Source organism: Hyperolius riggenbachi, chromosome 9 (assembly GCF_040937935.1).
Source record: "Hyperolius riggenbachi isolate aHypRig1 chromosome 9, aHypRig1.pri, whole genome shotgun sequence".
NCBI lineage: Eukaryota > Metazoa > Chordata > Amphibia > Anura > Hyperoliidae > Hyperolius > Hyperolius riggenbachi.
Window position 1 is genome coordinate 8,273,750 of NC_090654.1, and position 26,184 is coordinate 8,299,933.

At 44.3% G+C, this 26,184-nt stretch overlaps 1 protein-coding gene across 1 annotated transcript in view; it reads right to left on the reverse strand.

Moving 5' to 3' along the window:
• LOC137532380 (inter-alpha-trypsin inhibitor heavy chain H3-like) overlaps positions 1–26,184 on the reverse strand; it is a 241,768-nt gene that overhangs the window by 154,072 nt on the left and 61,512 nt on the right. Inside the window, exons 2-5 of the mRNA XM_068252813.1 lie at positions 24,316–24,460; positions 20,454–20,471; positions 9,830–9,999; positions 7,255–7,359 (exon numbers count right to left, since the gene is read on the reverse strand). Coding sequence (XP_068108914.1) covers positions 7,255–7,359; positions 9,830–9,999; positions 20,454–20,471; positions 24,316–24,408 — 386 coding nt within the window. The 5' untranslated portion in view covers positions 24,409–24,460. The remainder of the gene's footprint in view (positions 1–7,254; positions 7,360–9,829; positions 10,000–20,453; positions 20,472–24,315; positions 24,461–26,184) is intronic.

A 26,184-nucleotide genomic window follows, 5' to 3' on the forward strand; every position in this document is an offset into this window, starting at 1 on the left:
GTTTTCGTGGTCAGCGCACGAGATGCGCACTGACACAGCGAAAACCCTCCACAAACGTATAATTGGGTGAACCCAGGCTAGGTGCAATGCACCAGCAGAGGGCAATTCCCACCGGCAGATGGCGCTGTGGAGTGCAGACGAGTACAATCGCTGCACGGCCACAGATGCCAGATGGGGATTGTACAGATCAAGACAATGCGGGGCTGAACAGCCCATAAAGAGAAAGAGCACAGGTACAGGACGAATGTGTGTTCACCAATCTAGTCGCGACCCTGCGACGGTGAACACACATCAGCAGAAACAAAAGTAGGAACGCGAACGCGAGAAAGGCGATCGCCAGAAGTGACACAAGAAAGACTAGAACAGAACACAAGAGGAGCAAAGGCACAGCAAATAATACAATGAGAATGATAAAGAAAATAACAAACGCTAACTAAACGTGAACACCGCACTCATTCGCAACAGCGAACGCGTTTATGCGCGGTCTCCACGTGTTAAGCACAACAGAGACAAGCACGCCTAACTAACCACCGACAGACAAACACGAAACAGAGGACGTGAGCGCTTGCTTAACGGTTACCTCATCGAGCCTACAGCAAGCGCCCGTATCAGACAAGACAGACAAACGAGAAACAGGAACTAGGCAGAAAGGATCCACCGCTCTTCCGCCAGAGCAAGTGTGATCCAAGCAGGAACACAGATCAGAAAGATCCACAGCCGCTAACGCTAGCGGCTAGTGCGATCTAAACAAGACAGATCAGATGAGGTAGCCGGAAGCAACCGCAGCTCCAGCTTACACTCCAGAAACTAGATCAGAAGGATCCACAGCCGCTATTGCTAGAGGCTATTGCGATCCAGGCAAGACAGATCAGAAGGGGCTACCAGTAACTACCGCAGCGCCGGTTAGCACCCCAGACAAACAGAACGATTTCCTGTCGACCACCGCTGGGACAGGACAATCGCAACAGACAAACAAACAGATATGCAATCCTAACTGCACTAGGGAATCTGCCTAGTGCAGTCCCAAGAAATACTCTAAGATGACTTTAACAAGAAGTAGCTTGGCTGACACTCTAGGAGTGTTTACTACAAACCCTGAAGGAATGACCAGCAAAGGACTCTGGGAAACATAGCTCTTTATACTGCCAGTCATCAAAGGAGGCAGGTAGGGGATTTGCATAACGAATGTATACAAATTCCTTGGCAGCAGAACAGACCAGAAACTTGCAATGGAAAGACAGGTCTCTCTTCCAGAGACCTACAGCCCACAGACTAGAGGAATGGTCAAACAGCTGTCTGCAGTGCAGCCAGCTGAGCGGATCATCACACCAAATAAACGAGATTGACTCCAAAATACAATTCCCCTGGGCACGCCAACATATACCATACTTAGGTATCTTACTTCCACACTCTACAAAGGACCTATTTAAATACATTTATGTCCCCCTACTACTAAAGGTCAAACAAGATTGCGAGAAACATAGTAAATCCATGCTATCTTGGGTAGGTAGAATTGTATGCTTTAAAATGTTCACTCTTCCGAAAATACTATACATAAAACGTACGATAAATATCCCTCTAAAGAAAGTCTTTTTCAATAATTTAAGAAGAATCATTGCAAAATATATCTGGAAAGGACGAACCCCCAGAATATCACAGACATATATGACTCTCCCAACTTACAAGGGGGGCTTAGGTTTGACATGTATCGAAAAATACTACTATTCCTCACTACTGAGCATGTCTAAGGATTGGTGGACAAGAGCCTCGGCCAAACAATGGGCAACCATGGAAGAACACATCACAAATATCCCTTTGAGAACCCTGATCTGCAGTACCCTAGTAGGGATCAAACCCCCAAAATCCACATTTCCAACCATACAAGCGACTATCATGGCGCTGGAATACTACACCAAATACCCATACAAAAGCGCAAACCAGAGCACAATACCCCTCCCAATTCAGATATTAAACATGATGACACCTGATTTAAATATTAATGTGTTACTTGATAAGGGCATCCGGCATATTGGAGAAATAACTGACTCAAAAAAAACAAAATCCTTTGAAAAATTGAAGAATGAATTCTCAATCCCAGAATCATTCAAATTCACCCACATGAGAATATTTCATATTCTATCGACCCAAACCATTGAACCGCCTCATCTCCCAGATCACATAATTACCATGCTCAATAGCAAAGTTCCTATTCAAGGAGGGACATCCATATGGTACTCTGAATTCTTTACGAATTATCTAAAGATACTATCTAAATATACCAATGTGTGGTCCCACGATTTGAATACAAAAATTACTCCTTCTCAAATTCTAACGACAAATAAATGTATCAAAAAATTCTCCCATTGTGCTACACACTGGAAACAAACAAAGAAAATCTTTACTAAATGGTATCTCACACCAAGAAAAATTGCTGCATTTAAACCAAACCTTTCTCCAATGTGCTGGAAATGCAACAAGCATATAGGTACTCTAAAACATATGATGTGGGACTGTGAACTGGTTAGAACCCTATGGGACCCAATAGAAAAACTATTAAAAGCTCTGATTACAAACGATTTTTCTCTCAAACCTGAACTTGCATTGTTGATGGTAGATCTTGACACATACAGTGGTGTGAAAAACTATTTGCCCCCTTCCTGCCTTCCTGATTTCTTATTCTTTTGCACGTTTGTCACACTTAAATGTTTCTGTTCATCAAAAACCGTTAACTATTAGTCAAAGATAACATAATAGAACACAAAATGCAGTTTTAAATGATGGTTTTTATTATTTAGTGAGAAAAAAAACACCAAATCTACATGCCCCTGTGTGAAAAAGTGATTGCCCCCCCCCCCCCTTGTTAAAAAATAACTTAACTGTGGTTTATCACACCTGAGTTCAATTTCTGTAGTCACCCCCAGGCCTGATTACTGCCACACCTGTTTCAATCAAGAAATCGCTTAAATAGGAGTTATCTGACACAGAGAAGTAGACCAAAAGCACCTCAAAAGCTAGACATCATGCCAAGATCCAAAGAAATTCAGGAACAAATGAGAACAAAAGTAATTGAGATCTATCAGTCTGGTAAAGGTTATAAAGCCATTTCTAAAGCATTGGGACCCCAGCAAACCACAGTGAGAGCCATTATCCACAAATGGCAAAAACATGGAACAGTGATGAACCTTCCCAGGAGTGGCCGGCCGACCAAAATTACCCCAAGAGCGCAGAGAAAACTCATTCGAGAGGCCACAAAAGACCCCAGGACAACATCTAAAGAACTGCAGGCCTCACTTGCCTCAATTAAGGTCAGTGTTCACGACTCCACCATAAGAAAGAGACTGGGCAAAAACGGCCTGCATGGAAGATATCCAAGGCGCAAACCACTTTTAAGCAAAAAGAACATTAAGGCTTGTCTCAATTTTGCTAAAAAAAACATCTCAATGATTGCGAAGACTTTTGGGAAAATACCTTGTGGACCGACAAGACAAAAGTTGAACTTTTTGGAAGGTGCGTGTCCCGTTACATCTGGCGTAGAAGTAACACAGCATTTCAGCAAAAGAACATCATACCAACAGTAAAATATGGTGGTGGTAGTGTGATGGTCTGGGGTTGTTTTGCTGCTTCAGGACCTGGAAGGCTTGCTGTGATAGATGGAACCATGAATTCTACTGTCTACCAAAAAATCCTGAAGGACAATGTCCGGCCATCTGTTCGTCAACTCAAGCTGAAGCGATCTTGGGTGTTGCAGCAGGACAATGACCCAAAACACACCAGCAAATCCACCTCTAAATGGCTGAAGAAAAACAAAATGAAGACTTTGGAGTGGCCTAGTCAAAGTCCTGACCTGAATCATATTGAGATGTTGTGGCATGACCTTAAAAAGGTGGTTCATGCTAGAAAACCCTCAAATAAAGCTGAATTACAACAATTCGGCAAAGATGAGTGGGCCAAAATTCCTCCAGAGCGCTGTAAAAGACTCGTTGCAAGTTATCGCAAACGCTTGATTGCAGTTATTGCTGCTAAGGGTGGCCCAACCAGTTATTAGGTTCAGGGGGCAATTTCTTTTTCACACAGGGCCATGTAGGTTTTGAGGTTTTTTTCTCACTAAATAATAAAAACCATCATTTAAAACTGCATTTTGTATTCAATTATGTTATCTTTGACTAATAGTTAACGGTTTTTGATGAGCAGAAACATTTAAGTGTGACAAACATGCAAAAGAATAAGAAATCAGGAAGGGGGCAAATAGTTTTTCACACCACTGTATATAATGATATGTTCATTATATTTCATCAGGGGTGCTCAGATACCCCTTTTTAAAATCCGGATCCGGATACCTAGATATCCGGATCCAGATCGGATATCCGAATCCGAACGTTTAGATATCCGCGTACATGCGGATATCCGAACACATTATCCGGGATATCCGGGCAGATTCGGCTATCCGCATAGAAAACCAGAAGTGGCCTTTAAATTGCTTTTTAGGGTATATGAGGCATGCAGCATCATGCTTTTTTAAAGGGAAACTATAATTGATGATGTGGGAACTTCAAATCCCCCCCCCCCCAAAAAAAAAAAATAGCTGTCAACATCAGGCCTAGGTTCCAGACAGCGGTCGTGCAGCCCACATTGTGTCCAAAGTCCAACTGCACAACTGGGACATGGCAGTTTTCAGCCCAGACACCTCCAAAAAATTACGCAGCAATTGTGTTTTGGGTTAAATATAGGTGGTATCAGCACAGCAGCAGTGGCCTGTGGCACCCTGGCGGTGGGAGCAGCAAAGGCAGCAGGAGCAGGGCAATGCAGCAGCAGCAGGTGTAACGTCTGCCAGGAGCATGCCGGATGTGGCCCGTGCCGAGTGATAGACAGCAGAGGAGAAGACACTAGTGCACACTAACTGTCACACTGGCACTGCTCAGCAGCAAGTGAAATCAAGCTAGCTAGAGACAAGACAAATAACATTTATATTGCGCTTTTCTCCTGGCGGACTCAAAGCGCCAGAGCTGCAGCCACTAGGACGCGCTCTATAGGCAGTAGCAGTGTTAGATAGACTTGCCTAAGGTCTCCTACTGAATAGGTGCAGGTTTACTGAGCAGACAGAGCCGAGAATCTAACCCTGGTCTCCTGTGTCAGAGGCAGAGCCCTTAACCCTTACATCATCCAGCTAGCTACCTAATAAACAATATAACAATAAAATATGGGGGTAATAACAGGGCTCTCTACAGATACAAAAGAATCATAAAACAATGTCCATTAATACATAAACATTCCCAAAGTCCATATAAAATTCCTCCCAGAGTCCTTGGGTGTAAGGAACTTCTCCCAATCTTCTGGTGGTAAATGGTTACACTATACGCTCACCAGATATTTGGGCTGCCCCTCTCAGGATCAGCAAACAGCGCTTCTGGCCCAGCCAGTATACAGGATGTTTTCAATGTGGTCTTTTCTCCTCTCGAGAACTCCAAACATAGAAAACAGAAAGGCACTGCAATAGTGTGATACTGTATGACTGGGGCATAAATAACTTCACCAGTGCTCCCAGTTGTTACAATGACACCCAGTGCTCCTTCACCATATACTCAATAAAGCCTCTCACCACAGGTCATGGCTGACCCAGCACAGACCAGCAAGTAACGCTCTGCAGATACCATCAGCGTGTTCCTCCAACAGCGAAATTCCTAAGACTCAAACATGGCCAACATAGTGTAAAACCGCTTTTTATTTAAAAAGTTAAAAGGTAGTGCGCTTATAAAGATTCAGAAAGTCAATGCACATATCAGTTTTTCCTTGAGCTCATTCAGCGTCTCTCGCTCTTTAGGCTCCGCCCAACTCGTTTCATCCCATGACTCATCAGGGACATAACAATAGTGTAGTGATAGTGAAGGTGTTAAAGGAGAACTGTAGTGAGAGGTATATAGAGGCTGCCATATTGATTTCCTTTTAAGCAATACCAGTTGCCTGGCAGCCCTGCTGATCTTCTGCCTCTAATACTTTTTTGCCCTAGACCCTGAACAAGCATGCAGCATATCAGGTGTTTCTGACATTTTCGTCAGCTCTGACAAGATTAGCTGCATGCTTGTTTCTGGTGTGATTCTGCAGGCAGATAGCTCAGCAGGGCTGCCAGGCAACTGTTATTGCTTAAAAGGAAATAAATATGGCAGCCTCCATATACCTTTCACTACAGTTCTCTTTTAATCACTGAACAGCTTTAGGTTTATCACTGTATACAGCACTTGCTAGGCCAGCAGCACTGGAGCATGTCTCTCAGTGTGCAGTCACAAGCACGGACGACATTTTTCATCATGGCAGCCCTCCTTATTATACAGGGGGGCTGGCCAGTGTTCCTTTCTGTGATTAGGTGCCAAGGCTTAGGCTGGGAGCCCTCTGATTAGCTCAATGAGGTCAGGTGGGGCTGGCCAGAGTTCCCCTCTGTGATTGGGTGCTAGGGCTTCTACTGGGAGCCATCTGATTGGCTCAATGACGTCATCTCGTTAGTTACAGTATCTGCGGATATCCGAGTATGCGACCAAATATCCGCATAGTGCTATTTGGATTTGCACAGAAATCTGGAATCCGAGATTGGATAGCTTGAAAAGTTTGGATATCCGGGTAATTCGGATATCCGGAATCCGGATGAGCACCCCTGTATTTCATAATTGGGGTGAATTACACCCCCTGCTAAACATGCCACCACCACTGAGTAATATAGAGAGCGTGCACCATGTGCTGTGTATCTCTGTAAGGCAGGGAACACACTAAGCAGAAATGGCAGCGTTACGGAAAACGCGGCGAAAACGCACATAACACAAGTCAGTGGGCTGCATGTAAAAATGCATATACATGCGTTTTGCAATGTGCGTTTTTAAAAACGCTGGTTTTGTTACATGTTTTTCAAAAACGCACCACAAACACACATAATGAAAGTCAATGGTTACTCAGAGGTATTGCGTTTTACTGCGGTTTGCATGTGTTTTTATATGCTTTTTTTTATTATTAAAAAACAAGTGATTTGCATAAAACGCATATCAAAAACACATGCAAAATGCATCTGTGTTTTGTATATGCAAACCGCAAATGCATTAAAATACACGCAAAACGCAAGAAAAACGCGTGTGCGGTGAAAAAAACACGCAAACCGCACAGAAAACGCACTAAAAATGCACAAACACATAAGCAGCAAAATGCGACCCTTTCTGCGGTGCCAAGTGTGCAGCCAGCCTAATACTATCAGTAATACAGGAATAATTCCCTTACCTGACCAGTCCGGCGGTTTCCCCCCTGGAGACGGCTGCTTGGTATTGTCTCTTGGCTGCCTCCTTTTCCTTAATCTCCCCCACATAGGCTTTCCCATCGATTGTCCTGCAATAAAAAGTGATAAAAAGTGCCTGTCATTAATATGTGGCCAGTTTGTCTAATAATGTAATACTCATAGCTAAGTGACCCTGAGCAGACCCTTTAACCTCCCTGGTGGTAATGCCGACCTGAGCTCGGGGCAGGAAAAATGAGCTGCAAGCGGTAAGCCCGAGCTCAGGTCGGGGTAGGGAATTACATTGTTTTTGTTTTGGAGTCCCGTGCGTGATCGGCACTGCGCAGCGGGACTCCGGCCTCCCTCCCTGCCTGTCTGCCGCTGTCTGCAGCTCCTCTCTGGCCGCCGGGATCCATTCCCCATATCCCTCCTCTTGTTCCGGCGGCCAATCAGTGCGGCAGAGAGGTGGTGGTGGCGTGACGTCGGCGGGAGGCGGGACTTATTTTTAAAGCGGACCTGGACTGTTAGGAAAAAAAATAAGCGCAGTTTATATGTACATGTATATACATTTACATGTATATACATACAGTGGCTTGCAAAAGTATTCGGCCCCCTTGAAGTTTTCCACATTTTGTCACATTACTGCCACAAACATGAATCAATTTTATTGGAATTCCACGTGAAAGACCAATACAAAGTGGTGTACACGTGAGAAGTGGAACGAAAATCATACATGATTCCAAACATTTTTTAAAAATAAATAACTGCAAAGTGGGGTGTGCGTAATTATTCGGCCCCCTGAGTCAATACTTTGTAGAACCACCTTTTGCTGCAATTACAGCTGCCAGTCTTTTAGGGTATGTCGCTACCAGCTTTGCACATCTAGAGACTGAAATCCTTGCCCATTCTTCTTTGCAAAACAGCTCCAGCTCAGTCAGATTAGATGGACAGCGTTTGTGAACAGCAGTTTTCAGATCTTGCCACAGATTCTCGATTGGATTTAGATCTGGACTTTGACTGGGCCATTCTAACACATAGATATGTTTTGTTTTAAACCATTCCATTGTTGCCCTGGCTTTATGTTTAGGGTCGTTGTCCTGCTGGAAGGTGAACCTCCGCCCCAGTCTCAAGTCTTTTGCAGACTCCAAGAGGTTTTCTTCCAAGTTTGCCCTGTATTTGGCTCCATCCATCTTCCCATCAATTCTGACCAGCTTCCCTGTCCCTGCTGAAGAGAAGCACCCCAGAGCATGATGCTGCCACCACCATATTTGACAGTGGGGATGGTGTGTTCAGAGTGATGTGCAGTGTTAGTTTTCTGCCACACATAGCGTTTTGCATTTTGGCCAAAAAGTTCCATCTGACCAGAGCACCTTCTTCCACATGTTTGCTGTGTCCCCCACATGGCTTGTGCCAAACTGCAAACGGGACTTCTTATGCTTTCTGTTACTAATGGCTTTCTTCTTGCCACTCTTCCATAAAGGCCAACTTTGAGCAGTGCATGACTAATAGTTGTCCTATGGACAGAGTCTCCCACCTGAGCTGTAGATCTCTGCAGCTCGTCCAGAGTCACCATGCGCCTCTTGCCTGCATTTCTGATCAGCGCTCTCCTTGTTCGGCCTGTGAGTTTAGGTGGATGGCCTTGTCTTGGTAGGTTTACAGTTGTGCCATACTCCTTCCATTTCTGAATGATCGCTTGAACAGTGCTCCAGGGGATGTTCAAGGCTTTGTAAATCTTTTTGTAGCCTAAACCTGCTTTACATTTCTCAATAACTTTATCCCTCACCTGCCTGGTGTGTTCTTTGGACTTCATGGTGTTGTTGCTCCCAATATTCTCTTAGACAACCTCTGAGGCCGTCACAGAGCAGCTGTATTTGTACTGACATTAGATTACATACAGGTGCACTCTATTTAGTCATTAGCACTCATCAGGCAATGTCTATGGGCAACTGACTGCACTCAGATCTAAGGGGGCTGAATAATTACACACACACCACTTTGCAGTTATTTATTTGTAAAAAATGTTTGGAATCATGTATGAGTTCCGTTCCACTTCTCACGTGTACACCACGTTGTATTGGTCTTTCATGTGGAATTCCAATAAAATTGATTCATGTTTGTGGCAGTAATTTGACAAAATGTGGAAAACTTCAAGGGGGCCGAATACTTTTGCAAGCCACTGTATATATGGGCAGCATGGTGGAGTAGTCGATTTGGTGCTTGATCGGACATGTCGGAAATTATCTATCGAGCCATCTAATAGGCTCAGAATCTTACCATGTATTCCCAGCATTAGTCAGAGATGAGGGGGTATCAGACAGGCTAAACTCTGTAAATACATACAGGGTGCATTTCTCTGTTTTCCTTCTCTTCAGAGCAAGAGTTCGGGTCCACTGAGAGCTCTGTCTGTCATCTGCAACCCTTTGCAACACAATTTGCACCAAACTCACAAGTTTAGAATCTTGCAATGATCTATGTTGCTATAGCTCAATTAAATTATGATAAGCCTTCTTAACAATTAATTTCTAATTACTATTTTCAGGAAAAGTTGCCTGCAGGTGTAACATTTCTGTAGTTGTGACTTACATGGTAAAATTCGTTATAAACGCTGTTTTGGGCAGATCCACTTTGAATGTGGCCTCCTTAGACACGTTGGCTTTGTTAACCGCTCTGCTTGTGATGACATTATGGGCGAAGCGTGACATCACCTTACAGTTAATGTCAATACTGTAGACTTCTACATCATCCACGGCAGCCTGCAGGGCACAAAATATACAAAATAATTACCATTAAAAGCAATTTTATGTGGCAGTCAATGTTCTTGTAATGTACTATCTATCTATATATATAAAATAGACTAAGGCCACATACACACATCAGACCATAGTCTTTGGAAAATGAAAGATCACAGACCAATCTTACCACCCTTCCATGTAGTATAAGAGCCATACTCTACACAGTCTTTTCTATGGAGCTGAACTCCACATCAGGACAAAATCTTGGCAAGATGCTGCACACACAGATGCTGTACAGACACAAAAGATCAGTATCTGCAAAAGATCTGTTCCTTCCAAAGATCCATTCCTGCAAATTGCAATGATAGTCTATGAGATCTGCAGATCATCATACACACATGATTTAACTGACATTCATCTGCAGATCCGCAGATCTGAAAATCCATCCTGGTGGATCTGATCTGCAGATGAATGTCAGTTAAATCATGTGTGTATGATGATCTGCAGATCTCATAGACTATCATTGCAATTTGCAGGAATGGATCTTTGGCAGGAACAGATCTTTTGCAGATACTGATCTTTTGTGTCTGTACAGCATCTGTGTGTGCAGCATCTTGCAAAGATTTTTTTCTGATGTGGAGTTCAGCTCCATAGAAAAGACTGTGTAGAGTATGGCTCTCATACTACATGAAGGGTGGTAAGATTGGTCTGTGATCTTTCATTTTCAAAAGACTATGGTCTGATGTGTGTATGTGGCCTTAGTGCCTCAACCTTCGAGCAAGAAGAAGAAGTACTTTGCATGAGAAAATTTATGCGTGCTCAATCACCAAGTTTAAGGCCTCTTTTCCACGGACTGTTGAGCTGTGTGCTCAGCAAGCAGTTACCAGGCAGCAGTAAGCAGTTACCAGGCAGCAGCAAGCAGTTACCAGGCAGCAGCAAGCAGTTACCAGGCAGCAGCAAGCAGTTACCAGGCAGCAGCAAGCAGTTACCAGGCAGCAGCAAGCAGTTACCAGGCAGCAGCAAGCAGTTACCAGGCAGCAGCAAGCAGTTACCAGGCAGCAGCAAGCTGTTACCAGGCAGCAGCAAGCTGTTACTGGGCAGTAGTAAGCAGTTGTAAGAGTTTGAGAGGCATTTTACTGCCTATTAACTATCCGTGGTAAAGAGGCCTACCCTAGCAAGTCTGGCTTTGCAAATCTGGCCTAATTGGCTATTCATGAGGCAATACTCATGCAAATTTGCTTTTGCGTGCCAAACTATGCAGGGTCAAAAAACCAATACCGCAAAGCGGTCGCATTGCTACATGCCAGTGATGAGCGAAAATGCAAAAATTTGTTTCGACAAATTTTTACCGAATTTTCGTCTAATTTCTTTTTGACAGGCAAATTTTCCATCTAATTTTTTCGCGTTAATTTTCGCCTAATGCCAGTCATTTTCACGTTACTTGCGTATTATTGCTGACATTTTCCGCATAAGGGCATTAGCGTCCGCATTCAGAGAAGTTTCTTGCGCATTATTGCGGACATTTTTCCGTATAAACGTCCGCATAGACTGAATTTCCATGCAGATTATTGTGGACATTTTTCCGCATAAGGGCATAAGCATCTGCATACAATGAATTTTCGATGCTGGTCGAAAACGCAAATATTTCTGAAGATTTTCGTGAAAATTCGCCAAAAATGAAAATGGGATTTTCGATGCGAAACTGCTATATGCTACATTAGCACTATCCAGGAGCGCCACAGGGAGGATTCCCAATGCCCCCTTTTTATACAACCGGGGGGTCCGCGGGTCCCAGGCTCTCTCACTGCCTGGGAACCACAGCGGCACCCCGGAGGGGGAGGCTAGGTGGTGCAGGCGACCCCCCCCAAGCGTGGTCAGCGCCGGGAGAGCCGTCTGCACCCACCTCCCAATATTAGAAACAGGCACTTACCTTAACGTCCATTGCGTTCTGCTACATGCGCATTAAGTTGGGGGACCACATGAGAAAGGAGTGAAGCATGGGTCACCCCGAGCTTTAGAGCTCAGGGCTGGCTCACATACAGCACTCCAAGGGGGGGAAGGACAAGCACAGACAACTAACTCCAGGGCTCACACCGCCGGAGCAAGCCATCCACCACCTGCCTCCAAAGGATGCAAACTGCAAAAAATGCTTTCCATGAGAAAATTAATGCGCATGTAGCAGAACGCAATGGACGTTAAGGTAAGTGCCTGTTCTTAATATTGGGAGGTGGGTGCGGACGGCTCTCCCTGGCGCTGGCCACACTTGGGGGGGGGTCACCTGCGCCACCCAGCCTCCCCCTCCGGGGTGCCGCTGTGGTTCCCAGGCAGAGAGAGAGCCTGGGACCCTGCGGTCCCCCCGGTTGTATAAAAAGGGGGGCATTGGGAATCCTCCCCGTGGCGCTCCTGGATAGTGCTAATGTAACATGAACTTATTCCCGCAGGGCGACCGCTTTTGCAGTATTGGTTTTTTGACCCTGCATAGTTTGGCATGCGAAAGCAAATGCATATTTGCATGAGCATTGCCTCATGAATAGCCAATTAGGCCAGATTTGGAAAGCCAGACTTGCTAGGGTTATACTTGGTGTTTGAGCATGCATACATTTTCTAATGGAAAGCCTAAGGCTGGTTTCACAGTGGGATGTTACAGGCGCACGTTAGAGCAGCCTGTAACGCAGCCCACCGCACAGTAATGAAAAAGTAATGGGGCTGTTCACAGTGCGGACGTTGCGTTACATTGTAACGCTGCGTCACAAGACAACGTACTGCATGCAGTACTTTGGACGCGGCTGAGCCGCGTTAGAGTGCTTGCACATGCTCAGTAATGTGGGGGAGGAGCGGAGAGCGGCCAGGCACATGGCTAATTAATATTCACTGCACGTTATGACGTGCAGTGTTTACTTCCTGGAGCAGCCGCTCTGTGCAGCGATTGGCCGGCGGGACCACGTGATGCCGCATGCGCACAAGAGTGCGCATCACGGCATCACTGACGCCAGAGTGAGCTGCACAACGCGGCTCACTCTGACGTCCAGATCCAGCACCACCAGGCGTTCCGTTAGGGGGACGTTATGCGACCTTAACGCCCCCTCTAACGCAACGTCCTGGTGTGAAATTAGCCTAAAGGTGGGTACACACATCAGATAAAAGTCTGTGGAAAATGAAAGATCACAGACCAATGTTACCCCCTTCCATGTAGTATGAGAGCCATACCTACACAGTCTATTCTATGCAGCTGAACTCCCCATCAGATACAATTTTTTGCAAGATGCTGCACACAAAGATGCTATACACATGCAACAGATCAGTATCTGCAAAAGATCTGTTCCTGCAAAAAAATCAGTTTCTGCAAAATGCATTCATAGTCTATGATATCTGCAGATCTCATGCTGGGCATACACGGTATGTTTTCTACCATGTAATCGAGCCGCTGATGGCTCGATTGATAATTTCCGACGTGCCCGATACCCCGCCGGATCGATTCTGCGCTCTATACCGGCGGGCAGGGCAAAAGAAGAAACGAGTGGAAAATAAGAAAGTGCTCGCGGGGACGAGCGGGAATCGAATCGACCGCCCGCGGGGACGAGCGGGAATCGAGCCAGCGGCTCGATTACACGGTAGAAAACGTACCATGTATGCCCAGCATAATACACACCTTGTTTGACGGACATTCATCTGCAGATCACACAATCAACCTGGTTGATCTGATCTGCAGATGATTGTCCGTTAAACAAGGTGTGTATGAGATCTGCAGATATAGACTATGAATGTATTTTGTAGGTACTGATCTTTTGCAGGTACAGATCTTTTGTAGACACTGATCTGTTGCATGTGTACAGCATCTTTGTGTGCAGCATCTTGCAAAGATTTCTGTCTGATGTGGAGTTCAGCTCCATAGAATAGACTGTGTAGGTGTGGCTCTCATACTACATGGAAGGGGGTAAGATTTCTGTCTGATGGGGAGCTCAGCTCCATAGAATAGACTGTGTAGGTGTGGCTCTCATACTACATGGAAGGGGGTAAGATTTCTGTCTGATGGGGAGTGCAGCTCCATAGAATAGACTGTGTAGGTGTGGCTCTCATACTACATGGAAGGGTGGTAAGATTTCTGTCTGATGGGGAGTGCAGCTCCATAGAATAGACTGTGTAGAGTGTGGCTCTCATACTACATGGAAGAGGGTAAGATTTCTATCTGATGAGAGTTCAGCTCCATAGAATAGACTGTGTAGAGTATGGCTCTCATACTACATGGAAGGGGGTAAGATTGGTCTGTGATCTTTCATTTTCCAAAGACTTTTATCTGATGTGTGTACCCACCTTTATTCTTCTTGCTTCAAGGTTGAGGCACGTACTCTATTAGATAGATAGAAGATGCGGCGTATGCTACGACGCGGGTCGGCTAGTATGTTGTATTTTGTTTTAAACCAGCAAAATACTAGTCAACGTTGTACAGTAAGTAAGAAGGAATGTGATAAACAAACTTTCCATTCTACAGCAATACAAAACAAAACAAAGTAGGGCTATAGAATTCTGCTCAAGTATGCTTACAATATAGTCAGGTCTGGATTTACCTCACAGGAGCCTATAGGCACAGATGTCCTGGCGCCCCAGACTCCGCCCTCCATGAACCTACAAGTGTGCTGCCTGCCCCTTCTCCCTTATTTCCCTTGCCCATCATAGGTAGGTACAGATGCCCCTTGGAATTAGGTAGCTAGAGCTATTCTCCGTATCAAGTAGGTTGAATCCCTGGCTGAACTCGATGGACGCATGTCTTTTTTCAACCAAAATAACTATGTAACTACGGAAGTAGCTACAGCTGTCCCCAAGTATTATGTAGCTAGAGCCCCTGAATGAAGGGAGATCTTGTCAGTGGAATGCTGAGAGTGGGGTGAGTAACCTCTCATTTACACTCATCAGGACTCTGCATAGGGAAGGAGGGAGGGAGGTGCTCGGGGAGGGGATCAGGTGCCTGTAGGCATGTGCCTACACTGCCTTATGGTAAATCCGGCCCTGAATATACTACGTAGTAGGTGAAATCCCAGTTTACTCCAGGAATGTGTTTCAATCAGGGCTGGTGAAAGTTAAATTGAATCCGAGATGAACATAAACTGATGAGAGAAAGAATCCTCTTACTCCTAAAGATTATCCTCCTACTTCTAAAAATGACTTCCTATCCCATGGTTTTCTGTTATATTTAAACATTTACAAAGTAGGTTGAATGTTTTACTGTCTCTGCTCAGTGGCAGCCTATTAAGTGTCCAAGAACTAGAGAAAGGTCAACAGTTCATGTATTTTATCTCCCCCCGCCCTCATAAGTTGAATTCTGCCAGGACAACTTTTATGGCTGTCATTTGCTTAACAGTGATGTTTCCTATATTCCCGACAAGGTACAACAAAACAAACATACCTGGTTATTGATATGTTTTGTGCTGTACATACGCATGTTTATCTCATCGTGTCACATTTCACCTCCGGTACACTTTAAATTCCTTATATATGTTGTAAATTACACTCTGGTTTTACATTTTAAGCCTGGTACACACATTTAATTTTGATTGGTTAATGATTGGCCAATATTACCTACACAATTTATTTATAGTATTCAAAATCTGTTAGCCCTCATAATGCATGGAAGTGGTAGAATTGGTCAGTGATTGGCCAATCAAAATTGCATGTGTGTATGCATCCTAAAGCTTGGTACACACTTTCAATTATGATAGACCAGTCAATGACCAATTTTACCTTCTCAATGTAGTATGAGGGATTAAAGGTGGCCATACACTGGCCCGATTCCCGGCCGTTTCGACAGCAGATTCGATCCTGGGATCGAATCTGCTGCCAATCGTTCGCGGTAAACGCCGCCGACGATCCGATTTCCTCCCGAAATCGGATCGGTCCGTCGATCGCGCCGTGCGGGAAATTACCCTCGATCGCCCGCGGTTAAGTGCGCGTCGCTAGCGGCGGCCGATCCGATGAAAAATACATTACCTGATGCGGGCTCCCGGGCGTCTTCTCCGCATCTTCTCAGCGCTGCACCCGCTCCATCCCGGCGCTTCCTGGGTCACTGCAGTGACCCAGGAAGTTCAAATAGAGGGCGCTCTATTTGAACTTCCTGGTCACGGAGTGACACAGGAAGCGCCGGGATGGAGCGGGTGCAGCGCTGAGAAGATGCAGAGAAGACGCCCGGGAGCCAGCCTCAGGTAATGTATACGGGGGGGGGACAGGCGGCAGGAGCAGCTGAACAGATTGTGATCGGTTTCAGGCTGAAATCGATTCACAATCTGTTTGCAGTAAAGGCAGCCATACGATCCCTATCTGATCAGATTCGATCAGTTAGGGATCTGTCAGCTGGTCGATCTGATGGCACATCGACCAGTGTATGGCTGCCTTAACTGATGATCCAGTACAGTTTTTCTCTTAAAGTGTACTGGAGCCGAAGCTCGGGTACAAAATCAAATACTCACCTTAAAGAAGGATTATAACCCTGCATTTCTACTTTGCTCTAATAGATTATTTACAGCATATTATATACAACCAGCATTTTTTTTTACTAGAACTGCATTCAAAGGGTTAACACAGGCTTTAGAAGCTTCCCTGCCAGCAGAGCTGGCCGCATCTGAACTTGTAGATAATGTTATCTTGTTTTTAATTGTATCAAGTGAGGAATGTAAACAAAGCCTTCTCTCACACTGCAGGGTCCCCTGAACAAAGTTAGACAAGCATAAATGCTTTCTGATGGTTTCTGATTAAGTTAGAAGATGAATAAAGCAGTTATAAATAAAATGCAAAGTCAGCTCTCAGAGTAAAATAAGTGTACTTTAGGAACGTATCATTTCTAAATGAATAATAATACTTATGCACAAAAGCAAATATGCTAACCGTATGGCATATAAAAAGTAGGTAAATGTTTTAATTGAATATTATGTCAGGGTTTTAAGAGAGGGAAGCCTTAGGATTCTGTTGATGCTTCCCTCGCAACTCCATGGTCCCCTGTCACTGAGCGCGGCCCCCCTGGAAGATTACCGACTGCATTGTCGCTAATCACATAGGAGCCACGCAGCTCCTCTTCCTGGGTCAGACAGAGGGACAGGGCTCCCAAAGAGGGTCCCTCTTTCAGGACAGTTAAAGGTAAAGAGGCGCCCTGATATGTATAAAATGGATTAAAACCAGTTTAAATTAAAAAAAAAGGTGAGGTGGCTTACCTCAATAACGAAATTCTTGTATGAACAAAAAAATTTATTTAGCACAGACAACGCGTTTCGCTGGTCTCAGCCCGCTTCCTCAGGCCAATCACAGTGCCAATTAGAAGAAAAACCAATAGCAAAAGGGAGCCTCCCTCTTTCAGGACTTTGTACCTCTTTATATGTAAATATATATATATATATATATATATATATATATATATATATATATATATATATATATATATCTTTACTAAGAAATGTGTTTGATTGACTCTAAACTTTATTCCCATCCTTTAAATTGATATATTACTAATTTGAAAATGTTACAATGAAGGAAAATGAACCAGGATAGAAAGGATTAGTGTGGTTTGAATTACAAAACAACATATTTTTTCTTATGAAATCTTTATGGTATGCGTGACTAGGGGTGTGCTGGGGGCGTGATCAGGGGTGTGGCAGGGGCGTGGCTTAAGTGTCCCTCTTTCTCATCTCAAAAAGTTGGGAGGTATGTTACACTGAAAAATACATTGGGCCCAATCCAATTCATTTTTTCTCCATGTTTTCTCCTGGATGATAAGTTCCCATCTTAAGGCCAGGTTCACAGTGATCAGTTGTATTGCAGAAACATTCTGCCTGTCATCTCACTGGCCATGCAATTCTATGGGCCTGTTCACAGTACTGCATTGTAACAGATTGCGTTATTCTAACTCGCTCGGGGCCGGATTTACCATAAGGCACTGTAAGCACGTGGCTGGTGATGTAAAGGCGGCTCACTAGCACCTCCCTCCCTCCTTCCCTATGCAGAGTCCTGAGCAGATCATAAATGAGAGGTTACTCACCCTGCGCTCTGCATTCCACTGACCAGATCTCCCTTTAGTTGGGGATACCTCTGGCTACTTAATACTGAGGGTACCTCTGGCTTCCTAATGCTAAGGGGCACCTGGGGTACTCACCTATGATGGGCAAGGGATATAAGGGAGAGGTGACAGCTGGGACAGCCAGCACACTTGTAGGTTCATGGAGGGTGAAGTCTAGAGTGCCAGGATATCTGTACCTATCAGCTCCTGGGGTTTCAATCCGGGCCTGAACTCATTGTCAGAGCCGGCATTACCATACAGGCAAAGGGGGCAGTTGCCCCAGGGGCCCAGGAGGGAAATTTGGCTGCAACAAAGGGTCCATAATGCTGCTTTTTGGTCCTGGGGTGTCTGTTGGGGGGCCTCTGGGCTAATTTTGCCCTGGGGCCCCATTGTTTCTAGAACCGGCCCTGCCCGTTGCATGCAGGCAAGTCTATGTCTAGTCTCCATTGCAGTTCACACTCATTATTCTTATTATTATTATTATTGACATGGGCTATGTAACAGACCTCTGTGAGCCCAGCCTTAGTCTTTTAAGCCACCAGCAAGCAAGACCATACTAATTTGCCATTGCTTTTTCACCTACGTTTTGGTGCTTTTTCGATTGCAGAATGCTAAAAGTTATTTTAAAAGAAGATAAAAAAAAGTATCTCCTAGGAGAAAATTAATGAGAAATGGTGAATTGGGTCGGGCCCGTAGTATATTAATGAACGTGTGAAAAAAAGAGCTGTATTCGGTAAGGTAGTCATACAACCAGTGGTGGGCCAAAATTTTGCATCGAAATTTGCAATTATGCATCGTAATCGTAATGCGACATTTCAGAGAAAATCGTAATTCATTTTGTATGTAATAGTAGTATTTCAAAATTTTGCATAATTTTTCACGTGATTTTTGCAAAATTTCATATAATTTTGTGCTGACTTTAGAGGTTAGTAGCAAAGTCCCCGTACATGCTATTGCTACCAAAACTACTACATATGTTAAAGTGAATGTGTACAAGTGTAAAAATAAAAAAGTCAGATACTCTCCTAAGGAGAGGGAAGGCTCGGTCCTAATGAGCCTTCCCTCTCCTCTCCCGGTGCCCGGTCCAGCGCAGGATCCTGAGTAGCAGTATTCGACCAGTTCGGTCAAATACTGCCACTTCCGCATGCCTTCGGGAGCTTTCGGAAGCCTTCGGGAGCACTCGGGCTCCCGAAGACGGGCTGCTCCATACTACGCCTCCACGAGCGCCCTCTATGATGCACTCGCGCGTACGTAGTATGGAGCGGCCCGTCTTTGGAAGCCTGAGTGCTCCCGAAGACCTCCGAAGTCCCTGCGGCGGCGGACGCATACGGGGGAGCCAGCGCTGCACCGAGGGCACCGGGAGAGGAGAGGCTCATTAGGACCGAGCCTTCCCACTCCTTAGGTGAGTATCTCACTTTTTGATTTTTAAAGTGGTACACATTGGCTTTAAGCAGTATAGTGGGTATAAGTCTCAAAAATAATTATTCAACAAGACCTTGTAGTTTTTGAGAAACTCGATTATAAATATGCAAAAAAAATGGTTTTTGAAACTGTCATTTTTTAAAGTTTAAAAAACATTTTTACTTGCATTTTTAAAATCGAGTTTCTCAAAACTACAAGGTCTTTTTGCAAAATTCTTTTTTTGACTTCTACCCACTATTCTTCTTAAAGAGACACTGAAGCGAAAAAAAAAATGATGATATTATGATTTGTATGTGTAGTACAGCTAAGAAATAAAACATTAAGATCAGATACATCAGTGTAATTGTTTCCAGTACAGGAAGAGTTGAGAAACTCCAGTTGTTATCTCTATGCAAACAAGCCATTAAGCTCTCCGACTAAGTTAGTCGTGGAGAGGGCTGTTATCTCAACTGTTCCTGGACTATTTACTTTTCCTCTGCTAGAGGAGAGGTCATTAGTTCACAGACTGCTCTGAAAGACTCATTTTGAATGCTGAGTGTTGTGTAATCTGCACATATTATAGAATGATGCAATGTTAGAAAAAACACTATATACCTGAAAATAAAAATATGAGAATATTTTCTTTGCTGCTAATCTTCTAGTAATTATTCATAGTACACAACCAATTCATTATATCATATATTTTTTTTTCGCTTCAGTGTCTCTTTAACATATGTAGAAATTTTGGTGTCAATAGCATGTAGAGGGGCCTTGCTATTCACTGCTAAAGTTAGCAAGAAATGACGTGAAGTTTTGTGAAATTGTAAGCGAAATTACAAATGATTACACGAAATCAATTGAATTTGCCAATCGTAATTACGTATAAGCGTAATTTACACAAAATTTAGTGAAATCGTAATTTGTTGATTACGTTCATCACTGCATACAAGCTGCTCATTTGTTTGGACAAGCTGTCATAAAGAAAGCTGTATGGGGAGATATCCTTTGTTTACTGGACACAATAGCCGCTGATTCTTACCTCTGCCGTGCTTCTCTTCTGCAAAGAGATAAAAAAGAGAATGTCATTAATCATTATCAGCTCACACGTTCTATGCAGTTTATCTTTTCTATTCCTGGCAAATGAAGCTAAGATGAGAATTTAGGAAGCGTAACGTCATTGTCTGGTCAGAGGTTTCGGCAGTGACACAAATGTTATGTTTTTTGCAAAATTTGTGGCTTCCGTTTTTGTAGTATTAATTCACGTTGTTATTAGATTATCGCGCAGAGTGATCAGATGCAGATTAAATGCTTAAAAAGAGTTTTATTAGCATGAAAAATAAACTTTATTACACATTTTTACTTTATTTTGGCCCTTCTTGGCTAGCGTCATTTAAAGGGAACCAGAGACGAAGCACCCTCCTGTATTATACCATATAGATCAGTGGGAACATTAGAGAAAACACCTACCCTGCTTTCTGTTTCATTCTGCACTGCCCAGCTTGTTTCTTATCAGACCTGATAAAATCCCCGACTGAGCATTCAGTCTGGCTTTGCTATAATGACTCAGCTATAATGATTCCTGAGCAGAGCCGGCAGGGGGCAGGCTTGGACTGGAAAAGACACCAGAGAACACAGACTGAGCTATAAATATTCCTGAGCAAAGCCAGACTGAATGCTTAGTCTGGGTTTTTATCAGGGGTGATAACAAGCAGGCTGAGCAGTGAAGGATGAAACAGAAAGCATGGTAAGTGTTTTCTCTAATGTTCCCACTGATATATATGGTAATATACATGAGGGTGCTTCGTCTCTGGTTCCCTTTAAGTATAGTCTTTACATCATCTCAAGTGAAGGTGTGATGATCAGTACAGCTGAACTCTATCATTCTCTCTGAATTATAAGTAAAGATGCGCTGGAAATTTTTTTGGGCAGCAACAGTTACCCTCAGAAATACCTGCGTCCATTATCAGTTTGCAACAAAATGGCGGCACATGCAAGAATGTTGCTTCTAAGTATATTGGACCTGAACAAACCTTCTGGATCATTAACAACTTCAAGGTAAGAGGATTTGTTTCAACTAAGAAGGCTTCAAGACTATCCAGCATGGGCCAGGACCATCTCCTCAGGCTTCAACACTGTCCTCTTCAGAAGTCATCAACAGAATTAACGCAAAAAAGTGGGATCAGCGCATCACCAGGCCGCCTCTGAATGGCCTCAGCTCAGAGATGCGCTGAGCCCCCCCAGAAACTGCAAACGCACCTTGAACCCAAACAGAGGCTCTGCATATACACCAAAGAAACACTAACAAGTGGGAGCAGCTGACCAGAATTAAATCAATCAAACATAGCAAAGAAATGAACAGCGCTACTTAAAAACAGATGAGTGCTTACCTGCAAAAAAGTGCACACCCCACTCATGGGATTCAAATACACAATGAGCATACACGACCTGTCTACCACTTGGAGGATGTTAGTTTCACTAACAATTTGCAATTTGTTAGGTACTTGTCCCTCCCACTGTCGAAGAAGTCTTTCCTCCATGGGAGGGGACCTAACACTAACTAAATTCTACCTATGCATATGCATAGCCTGGGCGCGCTACCAGTAAAATTGAGAATTGCGCAAAAAAGTGGGATCAGCGCATCACCAGGCCGCCTCTGAATGGCCTCAGCTCAGAGATGCGCTGAGCCCCCCCAGAAACTGCAAACGCACCTTTTTTGCGCAATTCTCAATTTTACTGGTAGCGCGCCCAGGCTATGCATATGCATAGGTAGAATTTAGTTAGTGTTAGTAGCGCTGTTCATTTCTTTGCTATGTTTGATTGATTTATTTCTGGTCAGCTGCTCCCACTTAATAGTTTTCCTTTGGTGTATATGCAGAGCCTCTGTTTGGGTTCAAGGTGCGTTTGCAGTTTCTGGGGGGGCTCAGCGCATCTCTGAGCTGAGGCCATTCAGAGGCGGCCTGGTGATGCGCTGATCCCACTTTTTTGCGCAATTCTCAATTTTACTGGTAGCGCGCCCAGGCTATGCATATGCATAGGTAGAATTTAGTTAGTGTTAGGTCCCCTCCCATGGAGGAAAGACTTCTTCGACAGTGGGAGGGACAAGTACCTAACAAATTGCAAATTGTTAGTGAAACTAACATCCTCCAAGTGGTAGACAGGTCGTGTATGCTCATTGTGTATTTGAATCCCATGAGTGGGGTGTGCACTTTTTTGCAGGTAAGCACTCATCTGTTTTTAAGTAGCGCTGTTCATTTCTTTGCTATGTTTGATTGATTTATTTCTGGTCAGCTGCTCCCACTTAATAGTTTTCCTTTGGTGTATATGCAGAGCCTCTGTTTGGGTTCAAGGTGCGTTTGCAGTTTCTGGGGGGGCTCAGCGCATCTCTGAGCTGAGGCCATTCAGAGGCGGCCTGGTGATGCGCTGATCCCACTTTTTTGCGCAATTCTCAATTTTACTGGTAGCGCGCCCAGGCTATGCATATGCATAGGTAGAATTTAGTTAGTGTTAGGTCCCCTCCCATGGAGGAAAGACTTCTTCGACAGTGGGAGGGACAAGTACCTAACAAATTGCAAATTGTTAGTGAAACTAACATCCTCCAAGTGGTAGACAGGTCGTGTATGCTCATTGTGTATTTGAATCCCATGAGTGGGGTGTGCACTTTTTTGCAGGTAAGCACTCATCTGTTTTTAAGTAGCGCTGTTCATTTCTTTGCTATGATCAACAGAATTAAGTTGTCCCTACCAGTGCCAAGCTTGCTCAATATTGGCATCAGGCGGGTGTGAGTGCATCTGCACACACAGTGAGGTGAAGACTTTTGGAATTTGTCTCGAAAATGACAGTGAAGAACAATTAGTACGACTGGACAGCAGAAGACTGGTGCAAAGTTATTCTCTTTGTGACATGACACATGCACCCACGTTACGCCGGCAACTACATGGGGCACTTGTACGTTGATGACACTGACAGGTAAAGTGCGAGGAAATCCCCAGTCACTAGGGACAGAACATAGAGCAGCAGAGAGTACACCAGCAGGAGATGAGACTTACCTGGAGGTCTCTCAGTCCTTCAATTAAGAAGTCTCCAGTAACCGGGGACAGAACATAGAGCAGCAGGGTGTACACCAGAAGGAGATGAGACTTACCTGGAGGTTTCTCAGTCCTTCAATGAGGAAGTCTCCAGTAACCGGGGACAGAACATAGAGCAGCAGGAAGTACATCAGCAGGAGATGAGACTTACCTGAAGGTTTCTCAGTCCTTCAATCAGCAAGTCTCCAGTAACCGGGGACAGAACATAGAGCAGCAGGGAGTACACCAGCAGGAGGTGAGACTTACCTGGAGGTTTCTCAGTCCTTCAATGAGGAAGTCTCCAGTAACCGGGGACAGAACATAGAGGAGCAGAGAGCACACCGGCAGGAGATGAAACTTACCTGGAGGTTTCTCAGTCCTTCAATGAGGAAGTTTCCAGTAACCGGGGACAGAACATAGAGGAGCAGAGTGTACATCGGCAGGAGTTGAGACTTACCTGGAGGTCTCTCAGTTCTTCAATGAGGACGTCTCCAGTAACCAGGGACAGAACATAGAGTAGCAGAGAGCACACCGGCAGGAGATGAGACTTACCTGGAGGTTTCTCAGTCCTTCAATGAGGAGGTCTCCAGTAACCGGGGAAAGAACGTAGAGGAGTAGAGTGTACATCTGCAGGAGATGAGACTTACCTGGAGGTTTCTCAGTCCTTCAATGAGGAAGTCTCCAGTAACCGGGGAGAGAACATAGAGGAGCAGAGTGTACATCGGCAGGAGATGAGACTTACCTGTAGGTTTCTCAGTCCTTCAATGAGGAAGTCTCCAGTAACCGGAGACAGAACATAGAGGAGCAGAGTGTACATCGGTAGGAGATGAGACTTACTTGGAGGTTTCTCAGTCCTTCAATGAGGAGGTCTCCAGTAACCGGGGAAAGAACGTAGAGGAGTAGAGTGTACGCCAGCAGGAGATGACCCATGTTGGAACTGTGGCTCTTCTGTGAGATGAGATGTAATTTCTGCACATTGTCACTGGAAGACAAGTTAATAAGTAACAGATGGCGATCAGCTACTGCCAATTTATCCAGGATTCCAAAGTATACCTGCATAAAAACCTAAAAAAAACCCACATAAATATAAATTTATTTTTGTTTTTGTGGTTTGAGAAGCGTTAAATTATCTCCTAGGAGAAAAGTTAGGAGAAAAAGTGAATTGAACACCAGTGGACTGTTGCTTTCTTTGCACAGTATGCTTGCTATGCTTTTCGGTGCTCCATTTTAATGTGTAGCTTTAAAAGAGCTTAGAATGAAACATGGTGCCAGCCATTATGTTACGGCTTGCGATGTCAGGCAGACCATGTTGCCCAGTCACATGTAGTTGGCGTTGGCTCTCCCAAGGTGTTGAGTCTATGTAGCCATGGGTCTTCACCAGAGCGCCCTCCGAGGGATGATGGGCCACCACCCCTAGTGGGCGACGGACAACTTTGTTGCCTCGTAAGTGTAATTACAAGGTCACAACCCCTGAGATTGCCCCACTGGTGACTGAAGAGAACAGGAGGAACTGCATTCAGACAGATGGCGAAGGAGTAATTAATATAATATCAAAAACTAAGGTCAAGGAACACAGGCATAATAATCAGGGTCACAGGCTAAGTTCGAGGCAGGCGGCATACAGGTGTAATCAGGGTCACAGGCTAAGGTCGAGGCAGGCGGCACACAGGTGTAATCAGGGTCACAGGCTAAGGTCGAGTCAGGCGGCACACAGGTGTAATTGGGATCACAGGCTAAGGTCGAGTCAGGCGGCATACAGGTGTAATTGGGATCACAGGCTAAGGTCGAGTCAGGCGGCACACAGGTGTAATCAGGGTCACAGGCTAAGGTCGAGTCAGGCGGCACACAGGCGTAATCAGGGTCACAGGCTAAGGTCGAGGCAGGCAGCAGACCTGAAGGAATACAGGAGGCTGGAAGAAGTCCCAGGTTAGTTAATCTGGGCATCTTTGTTTCACCCTTTAATTATTGACGGTTATGGTAGATCTTCTAGGGTGCATACACACATTTAATTTTTATAGGTCCTTCTTTGGCCAATTTTTCCACTTTGATGTGTATGAGGGCCAACAGATTATGAATAGTATGAGCAGATGGTGTAGCTAAGCTCTTGAACTACATGGAAGTGGTAAAATTGGCCAATCAAAGTTGGATTCCTGTACACACCCTAACATCTGACAAGTTAATTGGATGGCCCGGTGCTGGGATCAGCTGGATGCTGATTTGCAGAAGGTAAACTGTGGGACTCACTAATGGTGAGTCTATGCATTGTTCTTCCACCTATCGAGTCTCTCTTCCTCCTTCCATCCTCCTTGGTCCTTCTCTCCACATTACGCAAGGCAATAACACTGGTTAACTCTTTGACTCTCTTCTAAGACCTTCAAGGTCATTGGTCCTTCAGCCTTGTTTGATAGCCACTCCTACTGACACAAATTCTAGTTGGTTTTATGGGTCAACAGTTTATTATTTCCCCTCCAATCAATCTTCCCCTGTATAATATAACATTTCAATATTTTAAGTCTTTATTATGTTTATAAGGGATGGTCAATGAGCAGTGATAAGCGAAAATGACAATATTGTTTTCTTATTCATTTTTGCAAAAATAATGTTAAAGTCGACAATCGAATGAAAATGCCATCGAAAATAAGTTTTATTTTTTGCGTTTTCCACGAACCTTCACAGTAAAATGTTGATTTTTTTTCACATTTATGC